At 38.9% G+C, this 25,595-nt stretch overlaps 1 protein-coding gene across 1 annotated transcript in view; it reads left to right on the top strand.

Annotated features, from left to right (window-relative positions):
* The window catches only part of LOC134292243 (relaxin receptor 2-like), a 166,462-nt gene that overhangs the window by 121,976 nt on the left and 18,891 nt on the right, over positions 1 to 25,595 (top strand). Inside the window, exons 13-14 of the mRNA XM_062861234.1 lie at positions 3,792 to 3,904; positions 3,995 to 4,071. Coding sequence (XP_062717218.1) covers positions 3,792 to 3,904; positions 3,995 to 4,071 — 190 coding nt within the window. The remainder of the gene's footprint in view (positions 1 to 3,791; positions 3,905 to 3,994; positions 4,072 to 25,595) is intronic.

Below are 25,595 nucleotides of genomic sequence, written 5' to 3'. Positions count from 1 at the left end.
CCACCGTTTTGTTCTTCTCAGAATTCAAATAGATTGTGTTTGATAAGGGGCGCTCTTTCACTGGGATTTAAATCTCTATGATAACGGGACCTTTTTATCGCAATCTATTTCTTGTACCTCTGGGATAACAAAACAGGAACTGTACAGAAATCGATGCTTCATTGCCTCTCAATGACAATGGAGTAGTACGACATGCACTAAATACTAAGGATACGGGTAATGCCACAAAAGATCAAAATACTGGTCGCAGTGGCTCACCCGAACAGAAAAAAAAAATCATATGCAGATATGATAACAACTTTAGATATAATTTAGTTATGCTCAAAATTTTATTTTATTTTAAGCAATTAAATTGAATCCGTCACATAAGCGGTCATCCATTAGGTATATTGTCACGTTTGGAGGAGGCAGGGAGGGTTGAAAATTTCCAATTTTAGCGTTGCGTACTTAACCCTTCAGGACGCGCGCCGATGGAAAAAGTACAACACCAGAAAACCTCGCTCGTCGTATACGGCGCGAGCACGGTGCAGTTTCAGGATCAAACTGGCGCGCGTCCTGAAAGGTTAATGGATGCTCCCTAAGGTCGAAGTAAAATAGGCAGAATAAACAAATTCCATGATTGAATTGGACAAAATTAGTAGCATAGAGGGCATTTTTTAATGATAATAATTATTTAATTCCTCTTACTGTTTTGGTATTTTCTGTAATAGATCTCATGTTTTCGTGTGTAAAGATACGTCATTTGTGTAAAATTCAAGTCAAAAGTTTTTGAAGTTCCATGTAACGGAAAAATTGTTCATATGGACCAAAATTACAGCACATGCAATATCCATCGTTTTACATAGGGTGATTTCGGGTATTATCAGCTGGTTTGTTAATTGTTATCTTCATCATGAGGGTTTTGTCGGCCACATTGCCTTGAACTTGTTCACGCAGAAAAAAATACCCTTCTCAAAAGTTACTCTAGAAACCAAACGATCTTTTCTCACGTCAAAACACTTTTACTGTTATGCTGAATACGTTAGCTAAGTTTCGCCCGAAACCGAGATATTAAAGTTTTGTCGTTTACCGATTTCGCGCAGGTTCGCTATATAGCGGATTCACTTTTACACGACTTTCTCTACGCGGCTTTCCCACAGTTTCGGAGTTACGCGTAGTTCATTAGAGAAGATTTTTCTTTCCTGTTAGCCTTTTTTCCGCCGGCCCTCCAATTTCTACTAAAGAACGCTACAAAGCGCTGCAACATTACAAAATGAACTGTATAAAAGCAGCTGTTTTGATGGTTGGATTTTTATTCGATTGGCACATCATCCAGCAACTATTCCGGATGTTGATTAGAGTGCAATAAAAGAATCCCAAAACAATAGAAAACAGATACCTGTGAAGCATTTGATTCGCAGCTATATAGGTATCCAGCTTACAGTTTGTTTTGATAGTATTGTCACAGAGAACAGACATCCAGGCTAGAACAAATTTCATTTGGAAAATTGTGTAAGGATTTGAATCTTCACTTGAGTAAGGTTGCAAACCAATACACGATGACAACACTAACGCCACCAAACACCATATTGCCACAGTCAGTGGTGAATTGAAACATTTCAAGTGGTGAATTAAATTAGTATGGGAAATTAACCGATTGCAGCGCCATGCTAATTGCCACTTGTGTTGCCGATTTCAAATGGCCGTTAAATTCCTTACAAAGTTTCGGAACTGGACTTGGATGTCAGTTCTCTGTGGTATTGTTTACACCTGACAACCCAACAGCTTGTTTTTACTACAGCTCCAAGCTGTAATGATATCGCATAACGATAGCTTCAAAACACTACTTAATTGTTTGTGAATTTGGCAGATTAAAACTAAATAACAAGTTCTGTTATATTTTTCATAACAAATATGACGCCGTCCACAAACTACGTAACGCTCAAGAAAGAGGGGGAAGTACAATCGAGCGATACGGGATACGGTCAATGCAAAAACTTTAGCACTTTCATACTAAAAAGAAGAAGAGGAAGAGGAGGGGGTGTTAAACATGACGATTTTAGCGTTACGTTATAAATGAATGCTACCTATGTTATACGTTTTGTTTTAAATCTTTTCTCTCGAGTGGTCAATATTACAAAAATGATCATACTATTTTGCGTCAATACAAAAAATCTAACAAATTTTGTAATTATTTTGTTACAAAAATCATAGCAAATATTATAACAAATCTGTTACGAAATTATGTTATAGGCAATTATTTAATTACGCATAATGTAACAGATTTTGTTGCATACCTGTTTGAATAAATAATACAAGTTTTGTTATAGTTTTGTTTCTAAAATAATAACAAATTTTGTTACAATTTTGTTATGGTCATTCACATATGAGAATCCTTACAACAAAATTATATCAAATTCTGTTATTTCTAACAATGGTTGTAATAGTTTTGTTATAATCTTGTTAGGTGCTTCTGGTCGGGTACAAACCCCATATCCTCTCCGGTTTGGAAACACGATGTTTTGCCCTGATTGTACGTTTGGGTAGACAGCACGACAACGACACCACCATACAAAAAGTAAATTACGGTAAACTAACTATGTCCTCTGTTGCTGCTTCTGTCACTGCTTCCGGGTCTGGGAGTGGAACTTTCGTGGACCTTGGGGCTGTGTGATACTGAAGAACCCCTTCTGGTTTGCCTACACAATTCATGCTGCGCGGAATATCTGCAGCATGTTTCCATGGCTGGATCAAAGCATGAATCAAGTTTATTTAATTCGGTTTTATTTTCTGTTTTCGGGTAATTGCTTCTAGCATGCTTTCGTGTTGTACAATGTGAGCAATTGTAATTGATAGTTTTGTTTTTACTTTTTATTACTACCGATGCATTCTTATTTTACACAGTATGTAAAAGAGGTTGTTTATTATGATAAACAATAATAGTAGATACTAAATGCTACCACCCAACAAACATTTGTTCTGTACAAGAGTGGAACAAAACACTCTTAAGCAAGCTTTAGCTTAAAAAACTGTTATTCAGCTTGTTTTGTTTCTTGGGCAGGGCCCACATTGCCAATAAACACATAACCGATATGCGCACGAGTCAGATCATGCTGAGGGTGACGAGTTTGATTACCGGTCGGTTGGAACTTTTCATAAATGAAATTTTCTTGACTTCCTTGGGCATACAATATCTCCGTGCCGGCAGCACGATATATACATGTGCAATGATCATCGCAGAGCAAGTTTACAACTGTGGAAGTTGTTATAGAACACCAAAACGAGAAGCAGGATTTTCCCCACTTGGGACGTTACACTAAGAAGAAGAAGAACCTGTAAAGTACTACGTTTATAAAAAATCAACAGTTGGTAGGTACATAAAAATGGCTCCCTATCACAGTGTACTTCCATCGATTCTATGAGTTAAACATAGAACACTAAAATAGAAAGCACCCTCAAGCAACCATGGCTGATTGCCAAAATGTGCAGCACACGCATTGAATTTCCGTTGCAACTTCGAGTGATACCGGAAATGGTCGTTTCCTTTCGAATAGCTTTGCCAGCTTTTAGGCAAAAGCCGCTCCATGTTGGAATAGCCCCGTAGCCCCAACATTTTGAAATAGCACACCTAAAGGAGCCATTTATCAAGCCTAATCAGTCCAACTACAGTAGATATACAGACTACTATAACTGTTCCTTTCCTATGCCATCGTAACGGAAAAGAATCATTCTTTTTGTGATCTCTCCCTATGCGCATTATTCCTAAATTATTCAAATCGTTTTTTCAACTCCCTATTCTTCACCATTTCCAGGCGTCCAGATCTCTCCATCATTATACGCGTGGCTAGCTGTGTTGGTCCTTCCGGTGAATTCAGCCCTGAACCCGGTGCTCTACACATTGACAACGGCACAGTTCAAGCAACAGGTGGGTAACCGGAGCTTGAGCAAAACGAGATAAAGCTTCTTTTGTGCTGAAATCGAACATGTAAACTTCATGTGCTTTTTATCGTTTTAGCTGACGAGGTTCTTCTACTCGCTACCATGTGGCGCTTCGCACGAGCTGAACGGGTACGATTCAGCGATAGATTCGAGGTAAGTTTATTCTTCATTACACCAACGAACCTAACCTCAAAATGACTGACAAATCTCAGGTCATTTTGACGGATGTAACATGAGCATGAAAAGAACGGCGACAAGATCGATAAAATAGATTATGTTATCCGTCTTTTTCGTGCATGTGTGTGGTCTGTCAAAATGACCTGTGAATTGTCAAACATTTTTATGGCTAGCTATGTTGGTGTAATGAAGAATTCACGTGGTAAGCGTAAACGATATAAGAGAACAACATGCTTAATTATCTTTGAATATGAAAGGACAAGGAGAAGTTGCACCAAATGAGCCATTTTACGAAACGACAACACTGTTTATAATCAAATAAGTAATCAAATAAGTGATTAATGAGCTTTTAAAAATGTTATCTCCCAGTATAAACGCTTTCGCATATATAAGAAGAACAACCAAAGTTTGTTTTTTCATACATAGAGTCTTGTACCATTTGGGCAGGTGTACCTATTTTGGGCACTTGCCGCTATAATCAAGTCAATTTCAAGTCGATTGATTTGAATTTTTGTACAGAGTTAGATACTGTACGTGCCTAACTCTATACAAAATTCCAAATCAATCGGTTTGAAATTGACTTAGTTATAGCGACAAGTGCCCAAAATAGGTACACCTGCCCAAATGGTACAAAACCCTATGCAAGAAAATATCTCCTCAGGAATTATTTTTATAAGAAAACCGCCCTGGTGATTTTATTGATATTTCTGCGCCCTCCAAAAGGCGGCATAAGAGGGATTTTGCGAATTTTCAGTAAAATGCGGAGGGACACCTACTGTACCATATTCGGGATGAAACGCAAACAGTGAAATCTCCATACAAATCGCTCAGCTTTAGCTCTCCAGAACTCCAGAACAACGTAAACAAAAGTTTGTTTTCACGCATACAGTTTATATACAGGGGATGGCCAAAATGTTTGGGATAGGTAACTTTTTTCTCTCACCAAAAAGTTCAACATGCTGTAACTTTTCATAGAGTGCATCAAAAAATCTCAAATTTTGACTGTTTGTCAACCTATTATATGTGCATAATTGGTACAAATTTGGGCTCGATTGATTAATCTTTCGCAAAGTTAGAACCGTTCGGGTAAAACACTATTCTTTAGACAACTCATTTTTGAGCTGTCATATCTCGGAAACCTGTGAACCGAATTTAATGAAATTTTGAACGTACACTAACAATATACACATGCTTCACAAACTATTAAAACATAGATATTTTTTGAATGTTGGAAAAAGTTATCATGGATTAACACTTTTTGGTTTTTTCACGATAAAATGTAATTTTTTTACGTGAATGTCAATAAATTTTAGTGTTGATATCCTAAGATTTGCTACTTCTGTTCTCATGCTATCTTTAACCAGATATATTAGAGCCTATTTAAAAAAGAGACACGAACACGTTTAGTACTTCCAGTGAGCTATTCGCTCTTTGAAGGAAGCACGACACTAGACAACGGACTAGCATGCTACGCCCAGTGGCACAGCTGAAAACTTTTCCTGACAGCTGCGGCAGGAATCGAACCCGCGCTCATAGCACAATGCGACTAAATGCTTGGTGACACTAGCCGCACGACCACGAAGCCACCACCGGGGCTATTTAGATTAAAGGAAGAACACATTTAGTAATTTTTGTGTGGTATTGTAAATTTGACTTATTTTCCTCTATATGGGTAAAAATTTCAACCTGGTATAACTTAATTCGCCGTGAGAAAATATTACATTTTATAACGTTGTATTAAGTATTAATATATTGTTGATAAACGTTAAAAATTCATTCAATTCTGTTCACTGGTTTCCGAGATATGACAGCTCAAAAATGAATTGTCTAAAAAATAGTGTTTCACCCAAACGGCTCTAACTTCACGAAAAATTATTCAATCGAGCCCAAATTTGTACCAATGATGCACATATAACAGGTTGATAAACAGTCAAAATTTGAGATTTTTTGATGCACTCTATGAAAATTGTGCTGGTTCGTCACGTCTATGACGTGCATAAAAGTGGGAAAGCTACTCAGAACCAATAGGGAAGCGAGCGAGTGTGGCAGTGGCTGGTATTTTGGGCATTCTTCACTGTAACTCAGTCAATTCCAAACCAATTAACATGGAATTTTGTACACGACTAGATACTAAACGTATCTCACCGCGTTCCAAAAATTCTGTCAATTTGTTCAAAATTGGCTGAATTATAGCAGAAAAGTGCCCAACATAGGAGCCCTGCCGAGATGGTTCTACTTCCCTATTGTGCATACGAAATTTTAATAACGACGATAACTATTGCAACGCCGGGGCTCGTGGCGTAGTGGTCACACGTTCACAGCATAAGTGGATGGTCATGGGTTCGATCCGAGCCCTGGCACTTACAATTTTTCGTCAGTTGTTCTTCCTCTCCAGAGCGTCTGACACCCGTCTCTTTTCTGAACATATGCTTTAAGGGACTCAGAAACTTGGATATCGTCTAACGGTAACTCATAACTGATCACTAAAATAGCTAAAACGGCCTCTATGAAATTAACAGATAGCGCCACCGTAACCTTGTGTGTTTGACGTAACTCGACTGCTGTCACTGTGTGACAGTCCATATACAGTGGCGCTTTTGTTTTGATGCGGTGAGTAGTGAAAAAGTCTGCTTCAATGATCCATTGATCCTCAATCGGACTGGAAAAGAAACAAGAGCCATACATCAACACCCTCGTGCTCATCATTCTACCATGGACAGGGTAGAAAAGTGACAGCAGCGCAAAGGCAATCAGTTCGATATAGCAGAATTAGAATAGAATACATGTAGGCGTTGTACAAAGTTTAGGTGCAGCTGCCAATGAATCAACTATATCGGCTGTTTCCCTACTCTCCGCATCGATCAATGTGGCGCTAGCTTCTATGCGCCAAAAATCGCTAAAAGTAAATCGCAGAATATTGTGTGGCGACTAGCATCAAAAGGCAAATTTCTCGAGGTGGAATACATTATTTGAAAACATATTTGGTAGTGGTTTGCACAATGGTGACCACTATTAAGCCTACCAAATATGTATATTCTCGGGAAAAGCTTTCTATTTCAAGTAATTCAAGTTTAGATGCTTTTCTCCCTACAAAATTAAATGGTTTTACTCCTGTTGATCAACTGTGGGTGTGTGCCAAGTGAGTAGTCCATTGGAATCACTTACGCAGTGCCAGGCAGTGCCCTAGTAGACAAAAGAGCTGTAAATTCGGCTAAGTGTATGAAGAATACTCAAGCAACACACATGGTTACAAAACAGTCACGGCAGCGCATGTAAGGGTTGCGCACTGAGTCACAGTGACTTCTGTGCAACCCTTACATGCGCTGCCGTGACTCTTCTGTAACCATGTGTGTTGCTTGGGTAAAAAAAATAATTTTAAAAATAAATTTTATACAACGGTGGCCAGGGGGTGTTTATAGGGTTCAGCAAAGGTAGGTTGTAGGGACGTTTCAGGGGTGTACCAGGAGATTTTAGGGAAGTTTTCGTGGGTCTGAGAGGATTTTCGGAAGCATTGCGGGGAGTTTCAGGGGATTTTAGACGGGTTTTGAAGGCATTACAGGTACATTTTTGGGGGTTTCCGAGGGTCTCACATGCGTTACAAGGGGTCCGAGGTGATCTTAAGGGGATTCGGAGGATTGTCAAACCACCGAAAATCATCAACATACGTCATGAAATTTAGTCATAAATGTAAAGTATGGATGCCATAAGAATAACTTATGAAAATTGATTATGCTTGTTAGGTCATAACATAAGATAAACTTATGAAAAGAGCAGAAAAAATCGTAAAATGATGCAGACTGGAATCGAACCATGAACTTCGAGATCATTGAGCTCGTGCTCAACGCACGCGGCTATCGACGCTTTAGAATATCGTATTGCTGAGTGTCCAGAAGAGCCAAGCTGTGAGTCGATTTTGCGTCATAAAACGATTTTATGAAATTCGTTTTAATCGTTATAAATTGTTCAAAGGCCATTTCATAAGTTGGACTTTATGATAATCTTTGGTTTGTTTGGCTGAGTGCAGTTAGAAGTTCTGGGAGAATTTCTGGCGGAATATAGCATCCGCTCGATAACTGACTGCTGTTTAGCTGGGCGCTCGATAACTGGGCCAAAATCCAGTTAAAAAGCAGTTGTCCGTCAAAAATAAACGAAACCTAACCTTACAAATTAGTTAATTTGCAAATTAGTAAACAAAACAAAATATAACAATAGCCTCCAGCTCCGGGAGCTCAGTCCAGTTATCGAACGGAAGCTATAGCAAAAGCTGATCCTGTAGCAAGTTCTGGAGGAATTCCACGAGGAACCCCCGAGAAATCCGTATAAGAAGCCCTATAAGGAAGGATATAGAACAATCCTAAAGAAATTCCCTGAGATAAATTGTTTGATTAAGTTCTGGATAAAAAACTGAAGACATCCAAAGAAATTTTGTTTAAGAAATCCTTAAAGGTATCTCTGGAAAAGCCTTTGTATAAATCCCCGGTAGAATATCTGATCATCAATGTAGTAATTCTAGTAGGAATTATCAAAGAAATCCTCACACAAACTTCTGGATGCATGATGCATCCCTGGTGAATTACCTGTAGCAATTCCTGGGAAAAGTTCTGCAGCAATACCAGCAAACAATTCTGAAATAATCCCAGCAGGAGTTTTCAAAACAATCACAAAAAAAACTTACGGAGGTAAAACTGGAGGAATGCCTGCAAAAAATCTTGGAGACATATCTGAATGAATTCTTAAAAACTAAGCATGGATGAATTTTCTGAGAAATTCCTGGAATTATCGCAGCTGGAATTTCTGGAGGAATCCCACCACGAATCCCGGAAGGATTTCTGATATGAACTTTGGAGAAATCCTAGCAAGAATCCTGGTAGCCATTTCAAAACAATCCCAGCAGTAAAGCTATTACATAAACATCAGCATAATTTCCTGTAACTATCCCAGTGAGACCAAATTTAGTTTATCGCAGCCTCGTAGACCATTGTTAGTAAAAAAAAGAAAATCTGTGTGGAGCGTAGACTTTAGGCAGACCCCAGTCTCCTGCCAAGTCTTAGTGGTTTATGAAGAACAATTTGCATATTTTTTTTTCAAATTGGAATGAAGTTCAATTAACGAAGTATGTGATGCCGAAATATTACGCCATTTTAAAAAGTTAATCGAGATTTGTTTATTTCGTAGTTTATACCAGAAAACGTTAGCAGAAATACTTTTGATTCTTTTATTTTTCTTGTTCAAAATTGGCTGACAAAATCAGGTCCCCAACGTATAAGGAAACTTACCTGTGCCACTTTTGAAAACGCTGTGCATTCTCAATTTGAAGAATTATTACCTTTACTAGGGAATTTTTATTCCGCCCTCCGAAATATACAATAATCTCTATCATTTTCCTTATCTTTCTGCGCTCTTGCACACATAGAGTAATAATTCATGTGAACATTACAGTTTGTGTAACTCTTAACGCAACGGAAATTTCTCGTTTTTGTGGCCTCATTTAAGTAGAAAAAGTAAGTAAACTTAGAGAGTTTTCCACTTTGTTTATGCCCTCACTTATGCAATAAACATTCTCTGATATTGGGACTTCGTCCAGATATTCCTTCAGAAATCTCTTCATATAAAAAAATGGAGATTTTTTCAAAATTTCGTCATTTCGTCAATTTTCTGCAGGAGTTTCTATAGTTTCTTATTTCTTCAGAAAATCTTCCAGGGAATTAAAAAAAAATCTACCACGAAAGCCTTGTGGGATTTTTCTGAGTAATCCTTCAGGCTTTCCTTAAGATAATTATTAGATTCTTTCAGAATTTTCTCCAAAGATTTCTAGAGAGTCAATTTGATTTCTTTTATAAAACCTTCTCTGAATTGTTTTTGAAATTGCTCCATGGATTTTTAGATGTTTTTTCTAAACTCCTCAAGAATTCTTTTTGGAAAGATTTCCACGTATTTATGTTGAAAGTTATGTAGAATATTTTCCATGCATCGCCCAAGAATTTTCTCTTGATTGTCCATTGGAGTTTTCGTTAGAGCATATTCCAGGAGTTTTTTCAAGAATTCTGCTTAAAAAGCATTCGTGGATTTCCTTGAAAATCTTCCAAAGATTTTTTCAAAAATCAAAAAATTTCAAAAAATATAATCTACGGATGCAAAGGTTCCTCCAGAAGGATTTTTTAGGAAATGTTTCACAAACTTCTTCGGAAGTTATAACAAAGATTAGTACAGAAATTCTTTCAGGCATTCTTCAAGAAATTTAAGAGATTCCTCCATAAATTAAAAATTTGTCCAAGAATTTCATGCCCAACACCTAGAAAATGGCGCTTGTTTAAAACAATAAAATAATGGTTGATTTTCATATTGAGAATTTACTTATTTCAAAGTTATATTTAATTGTTTTCATTTAGAGTTTATCAATGAAAACAACCGGTTACCATCATTTCATATAATGTCAAAAATTTCATTTCTTTCAACAAACTAAAAACCATAAACATGGTCCGAAAGCACTCACACATCTATAAAATGCTTACCCCAACATCGCCACAACAAAGAAGGTGCAGCAAATCCATCATGACAACTTCCAAGTGCAGTTTTGGCCATGATGGATAACGCGCAGGTACTCACGACAGCATCCACAAAAAGTTGATCGGTTTCGCTTTTTTTTGTCTTTTTTTAGTCGTTCTCCTCCCCATCCGCTTACCGACGGTCTAAAAATAGATTTCCGAGCTGCCGCAGTTGCTGCCGTCACCTACACAATCACATTCCGGGTTTGTTTGTGGCAAAAGTGCTGTCGTTTGAATCAATCCATTATTTCATGTTGAAAAAACCATATCTCTGTTTGTTTTAACAAACTGTCAAAAATTTCGACAAATGAAAATATTTGTATTATTAAACAATACAACAGTTCAGTTTAAACTAGAAATCAGTTTGTCGCTATAGTAAACTAAAAAATCGGATGATTTGAACTAGAATTTAATTATGTTAATTATTTTTCTGCGTGAAGGATTTCTTCCAAAATCCATGGATTCCTTCAGAAATTACTCCATGATTTCGATTCTAAAATCTACCAAGATTTCTTAGGGCCTGTTAATAAACCACGTGGACTTTTTAGAGCGAGGGAGAGGTTTGTGTTTCTCTGATCAAAGCCTACGCTCCATGCAAATATCCATTTTTTTTGTAAGTATAGTCTACATGGCTTATGAACGTACCCTTGCAGAAACTCCTCCAGTTATTTTTTCTGTTGTTCTCACTGGAATTCTTTCTGAAATTTATCCAGGATTTCCTTCTGATATTCGTTTTGTTTTTTTTTCTTTCTATGGGTTCCTTCAGAAACTTCAACAGGAAAAACTAAAGAAATTATTGGGGCTCGTTTTAAAAATTCGCCGGAAATTTCTTCAGGGATTCCTTTAGAATTACATACAGGAATTTCTTTGAAAATTCTTTCAAAAATTCTCTTATTACTCTTTTCGTAGTTTTCAGATATTCCTTCAAGAATTTCATCAGATATTTCTTCAGCAAGTTCTAAAGAGATTTGTACAGGAATTGTTTTAGGGATTCTATTGAAAATTCCCACATGAATGCAGCCAGACATTTTTTCAGGTGTTGATCCAAAAAATCCTGCAGTTATTCCTCAAGAGTCTCTTGCATTATTACTTTCAGTGATTCGGGCAAATACCTCCAGAGATTCCTGCAGGAGTTTACACAGAAATTCCTTCAGGATTTCTTCCAGATATTTCTCGATGTATTAAACCAGATTTTTTTCCAGCATTCCATAACTCTAATAATTTCTCCACGGATTCTTAAAAAAAAAAGTTCAAAAATAGGTCATAGGAATTTCTACGGAAATTCTTATAAAATATCGCTAGAGTTTTTTCTAGGGTGCAAAAAGCCAAAGATGCATTTTTCGAGATATTCTGGTTTTTTTTTCAAAAATTTATCCACAGATTTTTCCATGAAGCCTTCAGAAAAATCCTTCAAGAATTTCATTAAAAGATTTCTCCAGGATTTTTTTCTATAAATTCTCCAATATTTTTCTATGAATTCCACCAAATATTAACCGAGAAGTTGCTCTAGAAAGTTCTTAATAAATTTTTCTGAAGCTTTCTTCACTACCAAAAATCCTTGCAACCAAATGTGGAGTTTTGCTGAAGTGTACCCATACGTTCATAGAATTAGAGGTTCAAGCTTCAGGCCATAGGATTATGGAACTCCTCAGATTTTTTTCAAAATTCAACCATCGCGCAACAATAATGACAATGTCGCAACCAGTATTTGTTGCGACAATCCACCCAATGCGACATAGGTTTGTCCCAACTTGGAAAAAATGGGATAAAGATCACGCAGCATGAGTTTAGAGATTTTTATGCCTTGCATTGTGATTTTCGAGCGGTAACTTCGAGTCGGTAAACATTGCAACCCTGCTGAAGATGTATCATAAACAAGTTTCGATTTTGGGTTGGTAATAATTGATAATTCACGAGTTGAAAAATACGCAACAAATTCAGCTTCCGTTTTGTCTGCAACAAAAATTTTCGGGATCATGTCATTATCTGTTACCGGTTGGGATAAAGAGTAATCGCTGCGCCTTCTTTGTTGCTTGTTTTGTGCCTCTTTTGTCTGACAATTCTCTTCACTGATCTTGTAGGTATTGCGTCGGAAATTCTTCTCTGTGTATTTTTTTTACAGAAATTTCTTCAATAATTTCTGTAAAATTTCAACAAGATATTTTTTAATTGCTCTTGAATTGCGGTTTGATTAGAAATAATTTCTGGGATGTCTAACATATTTTTTTTAGATTATTCTCCAGGGATTTACAGAAGTCCTTCTATAAATTGCACATAACATTCTGATGAGTTATTTAAAGAATTCTTAAGGGGATTTCATAAAAAATCCCTGTAGGATTATCTCAAGAAACCCGTTAAAACTCCTGGAGATATTTTTGGATACTCTCAGAAAAAAATGTAGAAAAATTCTGGTTGAACTGAAGGACAACAAATCCTGAATCAAATTTCAAAATTATCTTATGAGCAATTCCTAGATGACTAGGAGAGCACCTGGAAAAACACCTCTATTTTCTGAACATTGGAGGAAAGAAGTGGAGTGTCATGGCAGACGGTAGCAAGTGAGTTGTTCGTCATCGCAATTCGACGGATGATTTCGATCTGTAATTCAGAAATATGCTACGATTTTTAACGATATTGTGAACTCCGAACTAGTTTAACATCAATTAACAACGGAAGTTTCTCGGGAGCTGTTACCATTGAACGAGAATTATAGTTTGTTTTCGTGCTACTAAAGTGCTGAGTATCGTCTATTCCACTACCGTGCTTGGTGCGTCATATTCTGCCAAACAAACAGTATCTCATATCACTCGCATGATGCACACCAACAGAGCTACCCGAGCTACTACAATGGGAAAAGACAAACCGACAGTTGCTTTGCCGTTGGGATCGAGCGGTGATAATGGCAACAAAAAGAGATCGAGGGAACATTTGGATAGAACCGATGACCATGTAGAAAACTTCGATGAGCTGTTGTTCCGTCTGAAGCAGTTAATTGATGATGGAAATGCAAAGCTAGAAGAGCGTATCGAATCCAGCAGTAATGCTCTCTTCAACGAAATTTCCACCCTACGCAAGGAAGTACATCAGCTGAAGGCCGACTACGCACAGGATTTCGATCAGCTTAGTGAACGTCACGCTAAAACGGAGATAGATGTACAAAAGAACAAGGACTCCATCAGCAGGCTGCCAAGATCGAGTGAACTGATTCTCACCGGTGTTCCATTCTACAAAACGGAGAATACCAGTGCTCTACTACGAAAAGTATCTTCTGTTCTTGAGTATCACGATGCGGATGGTCCGTTAGTATACACGAAGCGATTGGCTCGTTTTCCTATCGCTGAAGGCGCAACTTCACCAATTCTGTTGCAATTTGCGTTCAAGGCGGCCAGAGACGACTTCTTCCATCGTTATTTCTTGAAGAAGGGCTTGAATCTGAACCAACTGGGTTTCGATGTTGACAGACGCGTCTACTTGAACGAGAACCTAACCGATTCGGCTCGGAACATCAAGGGTGTTGCTCTGAAGCTCAAAAGAACCGGTAAAATAAGGAACGTTTTCTCCAATGACGGGACCATTTTCGTGAAGCTAAATGACGGAAACGCTCCAGTTCAACCGATATTTCACGTAGATCAACTGAAGGACGTGGAGTTCAACACTTAAAAACCTTTCCTCTGAGATTTATCGATTTCCTTCCAAACTTTTCCATGCTTCCTTCCTTAGTTTCCTTTGAGTATTCCCCTCCTAGAAGTTTTTCACTGTTATAAAACCCTTCCTATACATATTCATTTTATCCTGCCAAACATTTTCCATGATTCCGTTCCAACAGTTTTCCATGTCTCCATCCCTCCTAAAAGTCAAAACCGATGGATTGAAGACCCGACGGTGCGCCCCACTTCTACGCTGCTGTTGTTGTTGTTGCTGCTCTTGACGGATCCTATTTTGCTGCTGCTGTTGTTGTGTTGAGGCGAGTTCATCGTCGACCCGTAGCTGCTTGCAATCCGTCGAATTTGCGAAAAATGACCACTTCTAAGTTAGTGTTAGTTAAATATTTGTTTAGTTATATTGATATGTATGTTCCTCAATTTATTATCTGTTTGCTGTATCCATTCACCATCTTTCAACCATGCCAGTTTAAGTTGTTTTGCCTGACGATCGCGTACGATAATGACGTCGGTTGATCAAGGAGCTAATATTGCACGATCAAGAAGAAGCTTTGCCGATATACCCCGAGCAGTTATGAATGTTGCTCTTCGTAATGATTGCATTAACTTGTGTCACATGAATGCCCAAAGTTTGTGTGCTCGTCAATCAACTAAATTCGATGAGTTCAAAAGTTGTTTTACGAAAAGTAAATTAGATTTGATTTGTGTCACGGAAACATGGTTACATGATGGAATTCTTGATGGCATAATAACAGTGGATGGATATAAAATGGTTCGAAATGATCGCAAGTATAGTCGAGGAGGAGGCATCTGCATCTATTATAGGACTGATCTTGATTGTAAAATAATTGAAGCTTCCGAATTATCTGGACAGTGTGGACAGAATTGCACCGAATTTGTGTTTGCTGAGGTTCGCGTTAACAGTCAAAAATTCCTACTTGGTGTGATCTATTGCCCCCCGAGTATTGATTGCTCAGATGTATTGGAGCAGAAATTGTCTGAATTATCATTAAACTATTCTAATTTAGTTGTTATAGGTGACTTCAACACAGATATGAAAAAGTCTTGTAGCAGGACCAATCGGCTTTGCGATGTTCTGAACAGGTTTGATCTTCTATGCGTTAATAATGAACCGACACACTTCTTCCCGAGTGGAAGTTCCTTGATTGACCTGCTGGTGACCAATGATTCGAATTTCATACTTAATTTTAATCAAGTATCTGCCCCTGGGTTTTCACAACATGATATCATATTCTCATCTCTTAACATTTTGCGCACAACAGAAAATATCGAAAAGCCCTTTAGAGACTACAACAGAATCAATACCCAACTGCTGCAAAACGCCTTGAATGATTTGGACTGGACTTCGCTATACAGCATAACGGATTCTGATCTTGCGCTTGATTATTTTAATCAGCACATAATTGAATTATTCGAAAATTTCGTTCCACTGTGTTTTCCTCGGGTAAAGAAAAATGCCCCATGGTTCAATGACAGTATTTTCAACAGCATGGTTATCAGAGATATCGCATATAGACAATGGATAGCTACTAGAAATGATTCTGATCATGCCCAGTTCCGACGGCTTCGGAATAAAGTAACTGACATGATAAATAAGGCCAAATCTGATTATTTGTCAACAAGTATTGGTACAACGAATTCAAGCAAAGATTTGTGGAAGAAGCTTAAACATCTGAACGTCAAATCTAGTTCAAATAACAACTCTAAGTTTACACACACCAGTGATGAAATCAATGCTCACTTCGCTAAAAGTTTCACTAGAGACGCTTTTTATCCCACAATTCCGCCAGTCAATCCAGAAGGTTTTTCCTTTGAGCCTTGCGATGAACTAGAAGTTGCATCAGCCATATTTTCTATCTCTTCAAATGCTGTTGGATTGGATGGTATACCCATGAAATTTATTAAACTGATTGTACCATATGTAATCACTCCTATAACGTATTTGTTCAACTTATTCACATCCACCTCAAAATATCCACAAACATGGAAAGCTGCAAGAATAATTCCAATACCAAAAAAGTCTTCGCGAGTTGCTTTGGATAACCTCCGGCCAATAAGTATTCTCTGCGCGCTCTCAAAAGCGTTTGAGAGGATTTTGAAAAATCAAATTCAAAAGTTTATTCAACGATTCAGACTTCTTAGCCCACAGCAATCTGGATTCAGATCTGGACACAGTACTACCACAGCCTTGCTAAAAGTACATGATGATATAAGTCAGATTGTAGATAAGAAGGGCGTGGCCTTCTTGCTTCTTATTGATTTTTCGAAAGCTTTCGACAGGGTGTCCCATGTCAAGTTGCTTCATAAACTTTCGCACCAGTTCAATTTCAGTCGCAATGCCGTCTATTTAGTCAAATCGTATTTAAGTTCTCGCTCTCAAGTCGTTGATATTGACGGTAATCATTCAACACCAATTAATATCTTATCGGGGGTACCGCAGGGGTCGGTTCTTGGGCCTCTACTATTCTCGCTCTTTATAAACGATCTGCCCTCTGTTTTAAAAATTTGTATGATCCACATGTTTGCCGATGATGTACAGCTGTATTTTTGTTCAACTGACATTGGTGTCAATGAGATGGCCAGGCTAATAAATGCTGACCTAAGAAATGTGGCGCGGTGGTCTCTGACAAATCTACTGCCAATCAATCCCTCAAAAACAAAAGCAATTTTCTTTTCGAGGCGTCAGACGAGTCCAGTTTTACCCGAACTAATGATTAATAATGAACGAATTGAATACGTCGATAAAGCCAGTAACTTAGGAGTTACATTCCAGAATAACCTAGAGTGGGATTACCAACTCAATTCAAAATGTGGTAAGATCTATGCAGCACTGCGTCATCTTAAAATCACAGCTGGAGCATTGCCAGTAGTGACGAAAATTAACCTATTTAAATCTTTATTGTTGCCTCATTTATCTTATGGCTTGGAAGTAACCTTAAATGCTTCTGCAGCATCATGTGAGCGATTACGTGTTGCTCTTAATAGTTGTATACGATGGGTATTCAGTTTGCCAAGATATTCTCATGTAACACATCTACAACGACGACTTTTAGGATGCTCTTATCAAAATTACTTTAAATTGCGATGTTGTCTTCTTCTATTCAAAATTGTTCACCATGGACCTCGATACTTGGCTGACAAGATACAACCTTTCAGGAGCAATCGTGTACGACACTATGTAATTCCTCAGCATTTTTCTTCACACTACGGTGATTCTTTTTTTGTTCGTGCAATAAATATATGGAATCAGCTTCCAACAGACATCCAATCTATTGATTCATACTCAAGATTCCATCGTCAATGCTTGAACTGGTTTAATGGAGAAAGATAAGTGAATGGAATGAGCAAACAGATATTTTTTTTTCCTTTGTTTTGATAGAGTTATAATGATATTTTTTTTGTGGAAGTGGTCCGAACAATGAAAAACCGATTGTAGAATTTAATAAGGATTGAGCCTTACTCTACAAGTATAGAAATGAAATAAATGAAATGAAATAAATGAAATCAAAACCACTGGAAGGATTCGTGGAAAAATCTTTAAAGAAAGTTTTGAAGGAACTTCGAAAAAAAATGTCTACAGATATTGCAGACATAGGTACTGGAGTAGTTATATGAGATATTCATCAATAAATTTCTGAGGGAACACTGGAGGATTTTTTGGAGCAATCCTTGGAAGAACTGCTGAGGATACCGCTGAAGGAATGTCTTATTCAATTTCCGAAGAGATTTGTTCACAAAAACTTTTAAACTCTGTAGTACCTGAAGGAATTATTCAGAGAACCACTGAAAACATTGAAAAATTATTTTTTTAAGGAATCTCTGAACCAATATCTGGAAGAACTAAAGAACCCTCTGAAATTATTCAAAGAATCATTTCTGGGGAAATTTAATGGAAATTGCTCAGGAATAGATTGAGGAGTAATTTGTGCAGGAATTGTGTTGAGAATCTTTGGAAAACAAATTGTGGAGATCTGAATAATTGAAAGCAATGCTTGGCGGAACTTTTGAAGAAACCTTTGGAGGAGCTTCCAGAAAAATCTCTTAATATTTTTTCTAAAGGAACTTCCAAATATTTGCCCACGAAATTCCTTGAATTTATTATGGGTGCCTGGAGGAACCTCTGGAGAAATTCAAAAAACAGTTTCTTCAAAAGTTTATGAAAAAATCTGAGTTTCTAAAGGAAGCCCCTAAAGGAATTTCTAGAGAAATTACTTGAAGAATTTCTTGAGAATTTTCGGACAAATCCCAAAGAAAAAGTCCAGGATTTTTTTAGAGGAATTCCTTCAGAAATGTTTGAAGGAATACATGAAAGAATATAAAAATATGTAGCAATCGTTGAATAAAATTCCTATAGAATCCTTTAAGAAATTCCACGAAAAATTGCACAAGAAACACAAAGAACAGTTTCAAAATTAATATTTTAAGAAATTTTTCGTGAAACTCCTGAAGAAGTGCCATGAAAAATTACTGTGGGAATTCCTGAATGATTATTTGTAGGATTCACTGGAGAAAATTTTAAAGAAATCTATGGGGATTAGACCGGGTCAACATAGTCATTTTTTCGGAACAAAGGTTTTTCGATGCCTAGTATGGTCCCAAACAACTGTGCAAAATTTGGGCGCGATTGGTTGCGTCCCCGCATTACGCATTGCATTTGCAATTTGTATGGAGTTTTATATAGGAAAACATACTTTTTAGCATTTGTCTCCTGAGAGGTTCAGATTTGTCGTGAACTATATAACCAACGATGTTAAAGTATAGTCAAGGGGATGCTGATGAACTTTGCCAAAAAGAGTAAGGTGCCAGAGTGGCTTTGAAAAAAGTTATTAATGTTCAAAGTTGGATACCTCAGTGCAACTGATGAAAATCATTTTTTCTGCCAACACTGCTGGTGCTTCAAAGGATCAATTCATCCTTGATTTATATTCTGACATTTCATAGAACAACAACCCCCAATTTTATCAACAAAAATATCAATCAAGCTAGTGGTTTGCGGTCGATTTTCCAATAATTTTTCAATTCCAAACAAAATTCGTATCATTTTAGGTCCGCTTTGCTCTTGGAGAATGGTTCCGGACATATTCTAGAGGAGTACCGGTACCGGTGCTTCGGCTGTTCGAGTCCGTATGAAGTTGATCATCAATATTAACTTCTTTTCTCGATCAGCCTAGATAGCTGTGTAGTGTCGGTAGCGATTGTCTCAATTGGCTAAGAATAACACTACGGACCGCCTGTTCCGGTGGTAAGAATCCACCAACAGGTGACCCCTAATTCATGGTGTGATGCGGCTTTATGCTTACCGTGCCTAGGAATGAATGGCTAGGGGGGTCTAATAAAAACCTAACCGCTAACGGGGCCTGTGGAGTACCAGGGCGCCCTCCACAGTATGTAGCCCTTACTGCGCTAACCGGAGCAATGGTGCAGTGGACCTTGTGTTTCTCCGAGACAATCAGCTGCCCTTCTTTAGTCTCACTTGAGGCTAAATAAGGGCGGGATTATGAAGATGTTGTTAATTAGTTTAAATTTTCATCTATATGGTTTCGCATTATGCGATTTACACAGTGTATTCTGTGTATCCTCGCCTTTGGCGTTTTCCAATCGATACCGATTTGGTTTTATTGTTGCTGTTCTTTGTTGTGCTGCTGTTGCGAAGAGTTTAATCTTACCTAGTTTGGGTAGTGGCTACGGTTAGGATAGCTCAGATCAATCTTCAGCATAAAAGAACAGCAACGATCAATCTTTGCAGACTTATGCAAAATGGTACAGCCCAAGTGGCCTTGGTACAAGAACCTTACTTTCGTAAGGGAAATTTCTATCTAGGAAACCTTGTGAACCCGGTGTTTGCCACTTTCAGTAAACATGAAATGGCAAACTCGCGTGTCATGCCTCGAGCCTGTGTGCTTGTCAACAACGCAATAGTTGCTACACTCATCTCTGAACTAACCACCAGAGATGTATGTGCTATCACAATTGAAGTATCTGTTGGAAACCTCAACAGGAAATACGTCTATTGTTCTGTGTATTTACCACATGATGAACCATCCCCTACGGATGCTTTCAAACAAGTCATCGCATACTGCACTTCAAAAGGCCTTTCGCTAATTGTTGGCAGTGATGCTAATGCTCACCATATCATCTGGGGCAGCTCAGACATTAACTTGAGAGGCTCCAGTTTGATGGAGTACTTAAGTAGTACAGATCTTGCATTACTTAACATAGGCAACCGCCCAACCTTCATGGTATCTGCTAGAGAGGAAGTGTTAGATATAACGCTTTGCTCTAGCAGAATTAGTCACGAGCTGACCAATTGGCATGTGTCAGATGAAGAATCTTTATCTGACCATCGCTATATCTTTTTTGAACATTTAAATGTTACTTCGCAAACATTGCGTTTCAGGAATCCTCGGTCAACAAACTGGGATCTTTATACTGATTTGGTTGCAGCCAAATTTCATGGATATTCACCATCCATTGACACTCCAAGTGATTTAGATGATGCCGTTGATACTACAACGACCTTCATCATGGAAGCTTTTGAAGAAGCATGCCCTCTACGGTCTGTGAAGATCACAAGAGGAACCCCTTGGTGGAACTCTGATCTGGCGAAACTCAGGAAACAATGTAGAAAGAGTTGGAACAGACGACGTTCGGCTGGTTCGGAGGCTTTCAGGTCGGCTCGCAAGGCCTACAGGAAAGCTCTCCGGTCTGCTGAACGATCCGGCTGGAAAAACCTTTGTACAAATGTTTCCAGCTTGAGTGAAGTCAGTCGGTTAAACAAAATCCTTGCGAAATCTAAGGATTTCCGGGTGAACGAACTTCGTTTGCCAAATGGCGATCTGACTTCCTCTGATGAGGAAGTTCTGGAATGCTTATTCAGCACACACTTCCCTGGATGTGTGGATATTACATCTTCGGATGATCCTGATGTCTTTTCTTGTAGTTATGATTCTTTAGCTTCGGCTCGGAGTATTGTAACTATTGAATCGATTGAGTGGGCTCTTAATAGCTTTGCTCCTTTCAAATCTCCTGGGGCAGATGGGATTTATCCTATTTTGCTTCAGAAGGGATTTGATTATTTCAAACATGTTTTGAAAAAACTACTTGTTTGCAGTTTTGCTACAGGGTATATTCCCAAATCCTGGAGGGATATTACTGTAAAGTTTATTCCGAAAGTGGGTCGTGCGTCGTATGAAGAAGCAAAGAGTTTCAGACCTATCAGTTTGACCTCTTTTCTTCTGAAATGCTTAGAACGCATTGTGGATCATCATATCCGTGATGTTCATCTGGCCAACGTGCCTCTTCATGTGAACCAACATGCCTACCAATCTGGTAAGTCCACAGTGACTCTTTTACACAAGGTTGTTTACGATATCGAGAAAGCATTCGCTCAAAAGCAATCTTGTTTGGGTGTTTTCTTAGATATCGAGGGTGCCTTTGACAACGTGCCTTTCGATGCCATATTGGAAGCCGCACGGAGTCATGGTATATCTCCAATGATTTCCAATTGGATTCACCAAATGCTCAAAAACCGATATCTCTTCTCGACATTGCGTCTAGCAGGGATTAGGAAATTGAGTGTTTGTGGATGCCCCCAAGGGGGAGTCTTATCACCGCTTTTGTGGAATCTCGTAGCAGATACGCTATTGAGGCAACTCAATAATAGCGGTTTTCCTACTTATGGTTTTGCCGACGACTACCTAACATTGTTAGTTGGTATGTGCATCAGCACCCTTTTCGACCTGATGCAAAACGCCCTTCAGGTAGTTGAGGGTTGGTGTCGCCAATATGGCCTTTCGGTTAATCCGAGTAAAACATCTATTGTTCTTTTCACGGAAAGGCGAAACCGTAATGGCGTTCGACCTTTGCGTCTCTTTGATTCTGAAATCGATGTGACTGAACAGGTAAAGTACGTTGGAGTCATTCTTGATTCCAAGCTTTCCTGGACACCTCACATTGAGTTCAGAATCAAGAAAGCTTGTATGGCCTTCGGGCAATGCCGGCGTACTTTTGGTACAACTTGGGGTCTAAAACCCAAGTATATCAAATGGATTTACACAACTGTGGTTCGGCCAATATTGGCTTATGGATGTCTTGTGTGGTGGCAAAAGGGTGAAGTGAGAACGGTCCAATCAAAATTAGGCCATCTCCAAAGGATGTGCTTAATGGCGATGTCTGGAGCGTTCTCTTCAACTCCTACGGCAGCGCTAGAAGTTCTCTTTGACGTTGCCCCACTACACATTCATCTCAAACAAGAAGCCCTTTCTTGCACTTACCGGTTACGGGTACTCGGTCTACTAGAGGAAACTCCTGTGAACCGCAGTTCAACACACACCTCGTTGTTTCCACTTTTGGTGAATTGGGACAAAATTGTCCTTGCTCCAAGTGATCTTACAATTGCTTGTAATTTTCCATATAGGACATTTTCCACGAAATTCCCTTCCCGGGAAGAGTGGACATCTGGTTATCTGGAAAGAAGTATTTCAGACGGCATCGTATGTTACACTGATGGCTCCCTTCTCGAAGGTCGAGCAGGTGCTGGTGTTTATTCTCGTGAGCTAAGGCTGTATCAGTCTTATTCACTTGGTAGACACTGTACCGTTTTTCAGGCCGAAATCTTTGCTCTTATGTGCGGAGTGCAATCAGCACTTCAGCAGCACGTAATGGGCAAAGTAATATACTTCTGTTCAGATAGCCAGGCTGCTATTAAAGCACTTGCTTCGGCCAACTCCAGGTCGAAGATAGTTATCGCTTGTCGAACTCAAATCGAGGATCTGAATTCAGCAAACGCTGTTCACCTTGTATGGGTACCTGGCCATTCTTCCATCGCTGGAAATGAATTGGCTGATGAGTTAGCTCGCTCTGGAGCATCACATGACTTCATTGGCCCTGAGCCAGCTATTCCGATATCGAAGTGTTGGATTAAGCTTCAGATTCACACCTGGGCTGTCACTCAACACAGACAATATTGGAATAGTTTGGAGTCATGTCGTCAAACCAAATTGTATAGTGCTGAGCCATCTCTACGGGTGGCGAAGTATCTAACTAATCTGTCTAAGCAGAATTGCAGCATGCTGGTCAAAGCATTGACTGGCCACTGCCGACTCAGCTATCACATGGCGAATATTCAGCAAGCTGATTCATTTGCCTGTGATAGCTGTGAATCCGATTATGGAACTTCGTATCATTTGATATGTAACTGTCCAGTTTTCGCGCAACTGCGTTTCCGAGTATTCGGTAAACACTTATTAAGTGAAACTGACTTCAGAAACCTGAATCTTCAGGATATTCTGTTGTTCTTAACCCGCTGTGGTAAAGAGCTATAGGCTCTCTTTCGCTTTATGCGTTATTACAGTGCCCTTTTCAGGGCGCTGTTTGAACCCATTGTGGTACGCTTGTGCGTTAGTACCCTCTTCCAGGGTATTTTTCCTATTTCCCTACCTGTCCCTATCCCCATCCAAATCCTTTTTCCTTCCTTTTCCCTCAGGTAGATGATGAAATAGGCTGTTATTTTGGCGATGGCACAAATGTCCCAAATGGAGGATAACGTGCCTCTGGAGCCGGCCTTCTGATACCGGTATAACCATTTTTCTGTGACCAAAAACACCCTCGAAAGTAATCAGCATATGTGGACTTCGGAACGCACCTTCTATTGGCTATAATCCTCAATCTCACAAGTGCTATCCGTAAAGACCCTAGCCGTAAACTATGTAGACTTTATTTTGGCCACCTCAAAGCCCCTCCCCTCACCCTCTTCGTATACTTTTGTCTACACAAAATTTTCGAAATAATCCGCATAAGGAAGCGAAGCAGACAATCGTTTGAAAAATTCAAATTGTAGAACAGACCGATGAATGGAATAACCTGTTGGAAAGGAAACCAGTATACGGGAAATCTCTGTTACATTGGTTCCAGCACTACATATCGTCTGGGGGATTGTTGCGGCTCGGTGGCTAACTGGTCACTCTGCGGAACCTGAGAACTTTATCTAGCGATCCATATCGAGATAGGTTTGAATTGTCGACAAAACGGTTCATCTAGACATGCCTTTGGTTAGCCTGCACTTTTCTGCGTGATGGTGCACCGATCAGTTCATCATCGCAGTCCCACACTGAAATACGAGTAATTCCAACCTCCAAGGAGATAATCCCGTGTCAATGACTACACTGTTGGTCCAAATTTGGGAATGTTTAAACTTCAGACCAATCACCAGCTTCTCAGAGAATCTTGACGATCTCTTACCCCTCACCCCTGCACATTTTTAGTGTCAGGGTCACTACAAGCATCGCCGGACGTCACCACAACTCCTATCAACCACCTCACCCAGTTAACATTAGTCCAACGGAAGGTCCGAAAAATTGAAAATGTTGGAGACAGGAGTATCTGAGCCGATAATCGGAACAAGCCCCAATCAAGCTAACCCACCCTGGAGCAGATGGTGTAGTTACTCTGCGGACAGCAACAGGGGAGCTCAAACGACCGGTGGAAAAGGTTTACATCCAACCGCGATGATTAGGGAGATCTAGTTCTACTTCAATTCTCAAAATTGACACATAATTGGATAACTATCCTTCATTGATTGTTAGTGTCAAGAAGTAATGAATAAAATGTTAGTAAGTTGAACAAACTATGTAACAATCTTTAATTCAAACCGATAACCGATGCCGTATCCGCTTGGTATTAACCAAAGTGTCGTTTAGTTGGTTTTTGTTCGAAGAACTCACGCAATCATCCTTTGATATGAGGAGCTATAGCTATAGATGATCTATAGACTATGATCGGTCGTTTGACTAAAAACGAAGTTATTAGCAGGTTTTGTGTGGGGGGTTCACTGATCCCGTTATCCAGAAAATGATTAGTCGACCGCTGAAACCGTGATGAATTCAAGGATCATAACTTGCTAATCGAAGGTGCGTTCCGAAGTCCACATATGCTGATATTGTTTATTTTCGAGGGTGTAACCAGTCGCAGAAAGATGGATGCACCGATACTCCTCTAAAATACTTTTGGAACCATTCTCCAAAAGCACCAGACGGCCCAAAATGATAAAAAAACGTTTTAATTTGTAAAAAAGGGAAACATAGGATGAAAACCACTAGCTTGATTGGTGTTTGTTGATGAAGATTGGGGTGGTTGTTCCATGAAATGTCAGAATATAAATCAAGGATGAATTGATCCTTTGAAGGAACAGCAGTGTTGGCAGAAAAAATGATTTTCAGCAGTTGCGCTGAGGTATCCAACTTTGAATATTAATAACTTTTTTTAGAGTCACTCT

This window comes from Aedes albopictus, chromosome 3, assembly GCF_035046485.1.
Source record: "Aedes albopictus strain Foshan chromosome 3, AalbF5, whole genome shotgun sequence".
NCBI lineage: Eukaryota > Metazoa > Arthropoda > Insecta > Diptera > Culicidae > Aedes > Aedes albopictus.
Note: the sequence above shows the minus strand (reverse complement) of the source record. Positions and strands in the feature narration are given on the sequence as shown.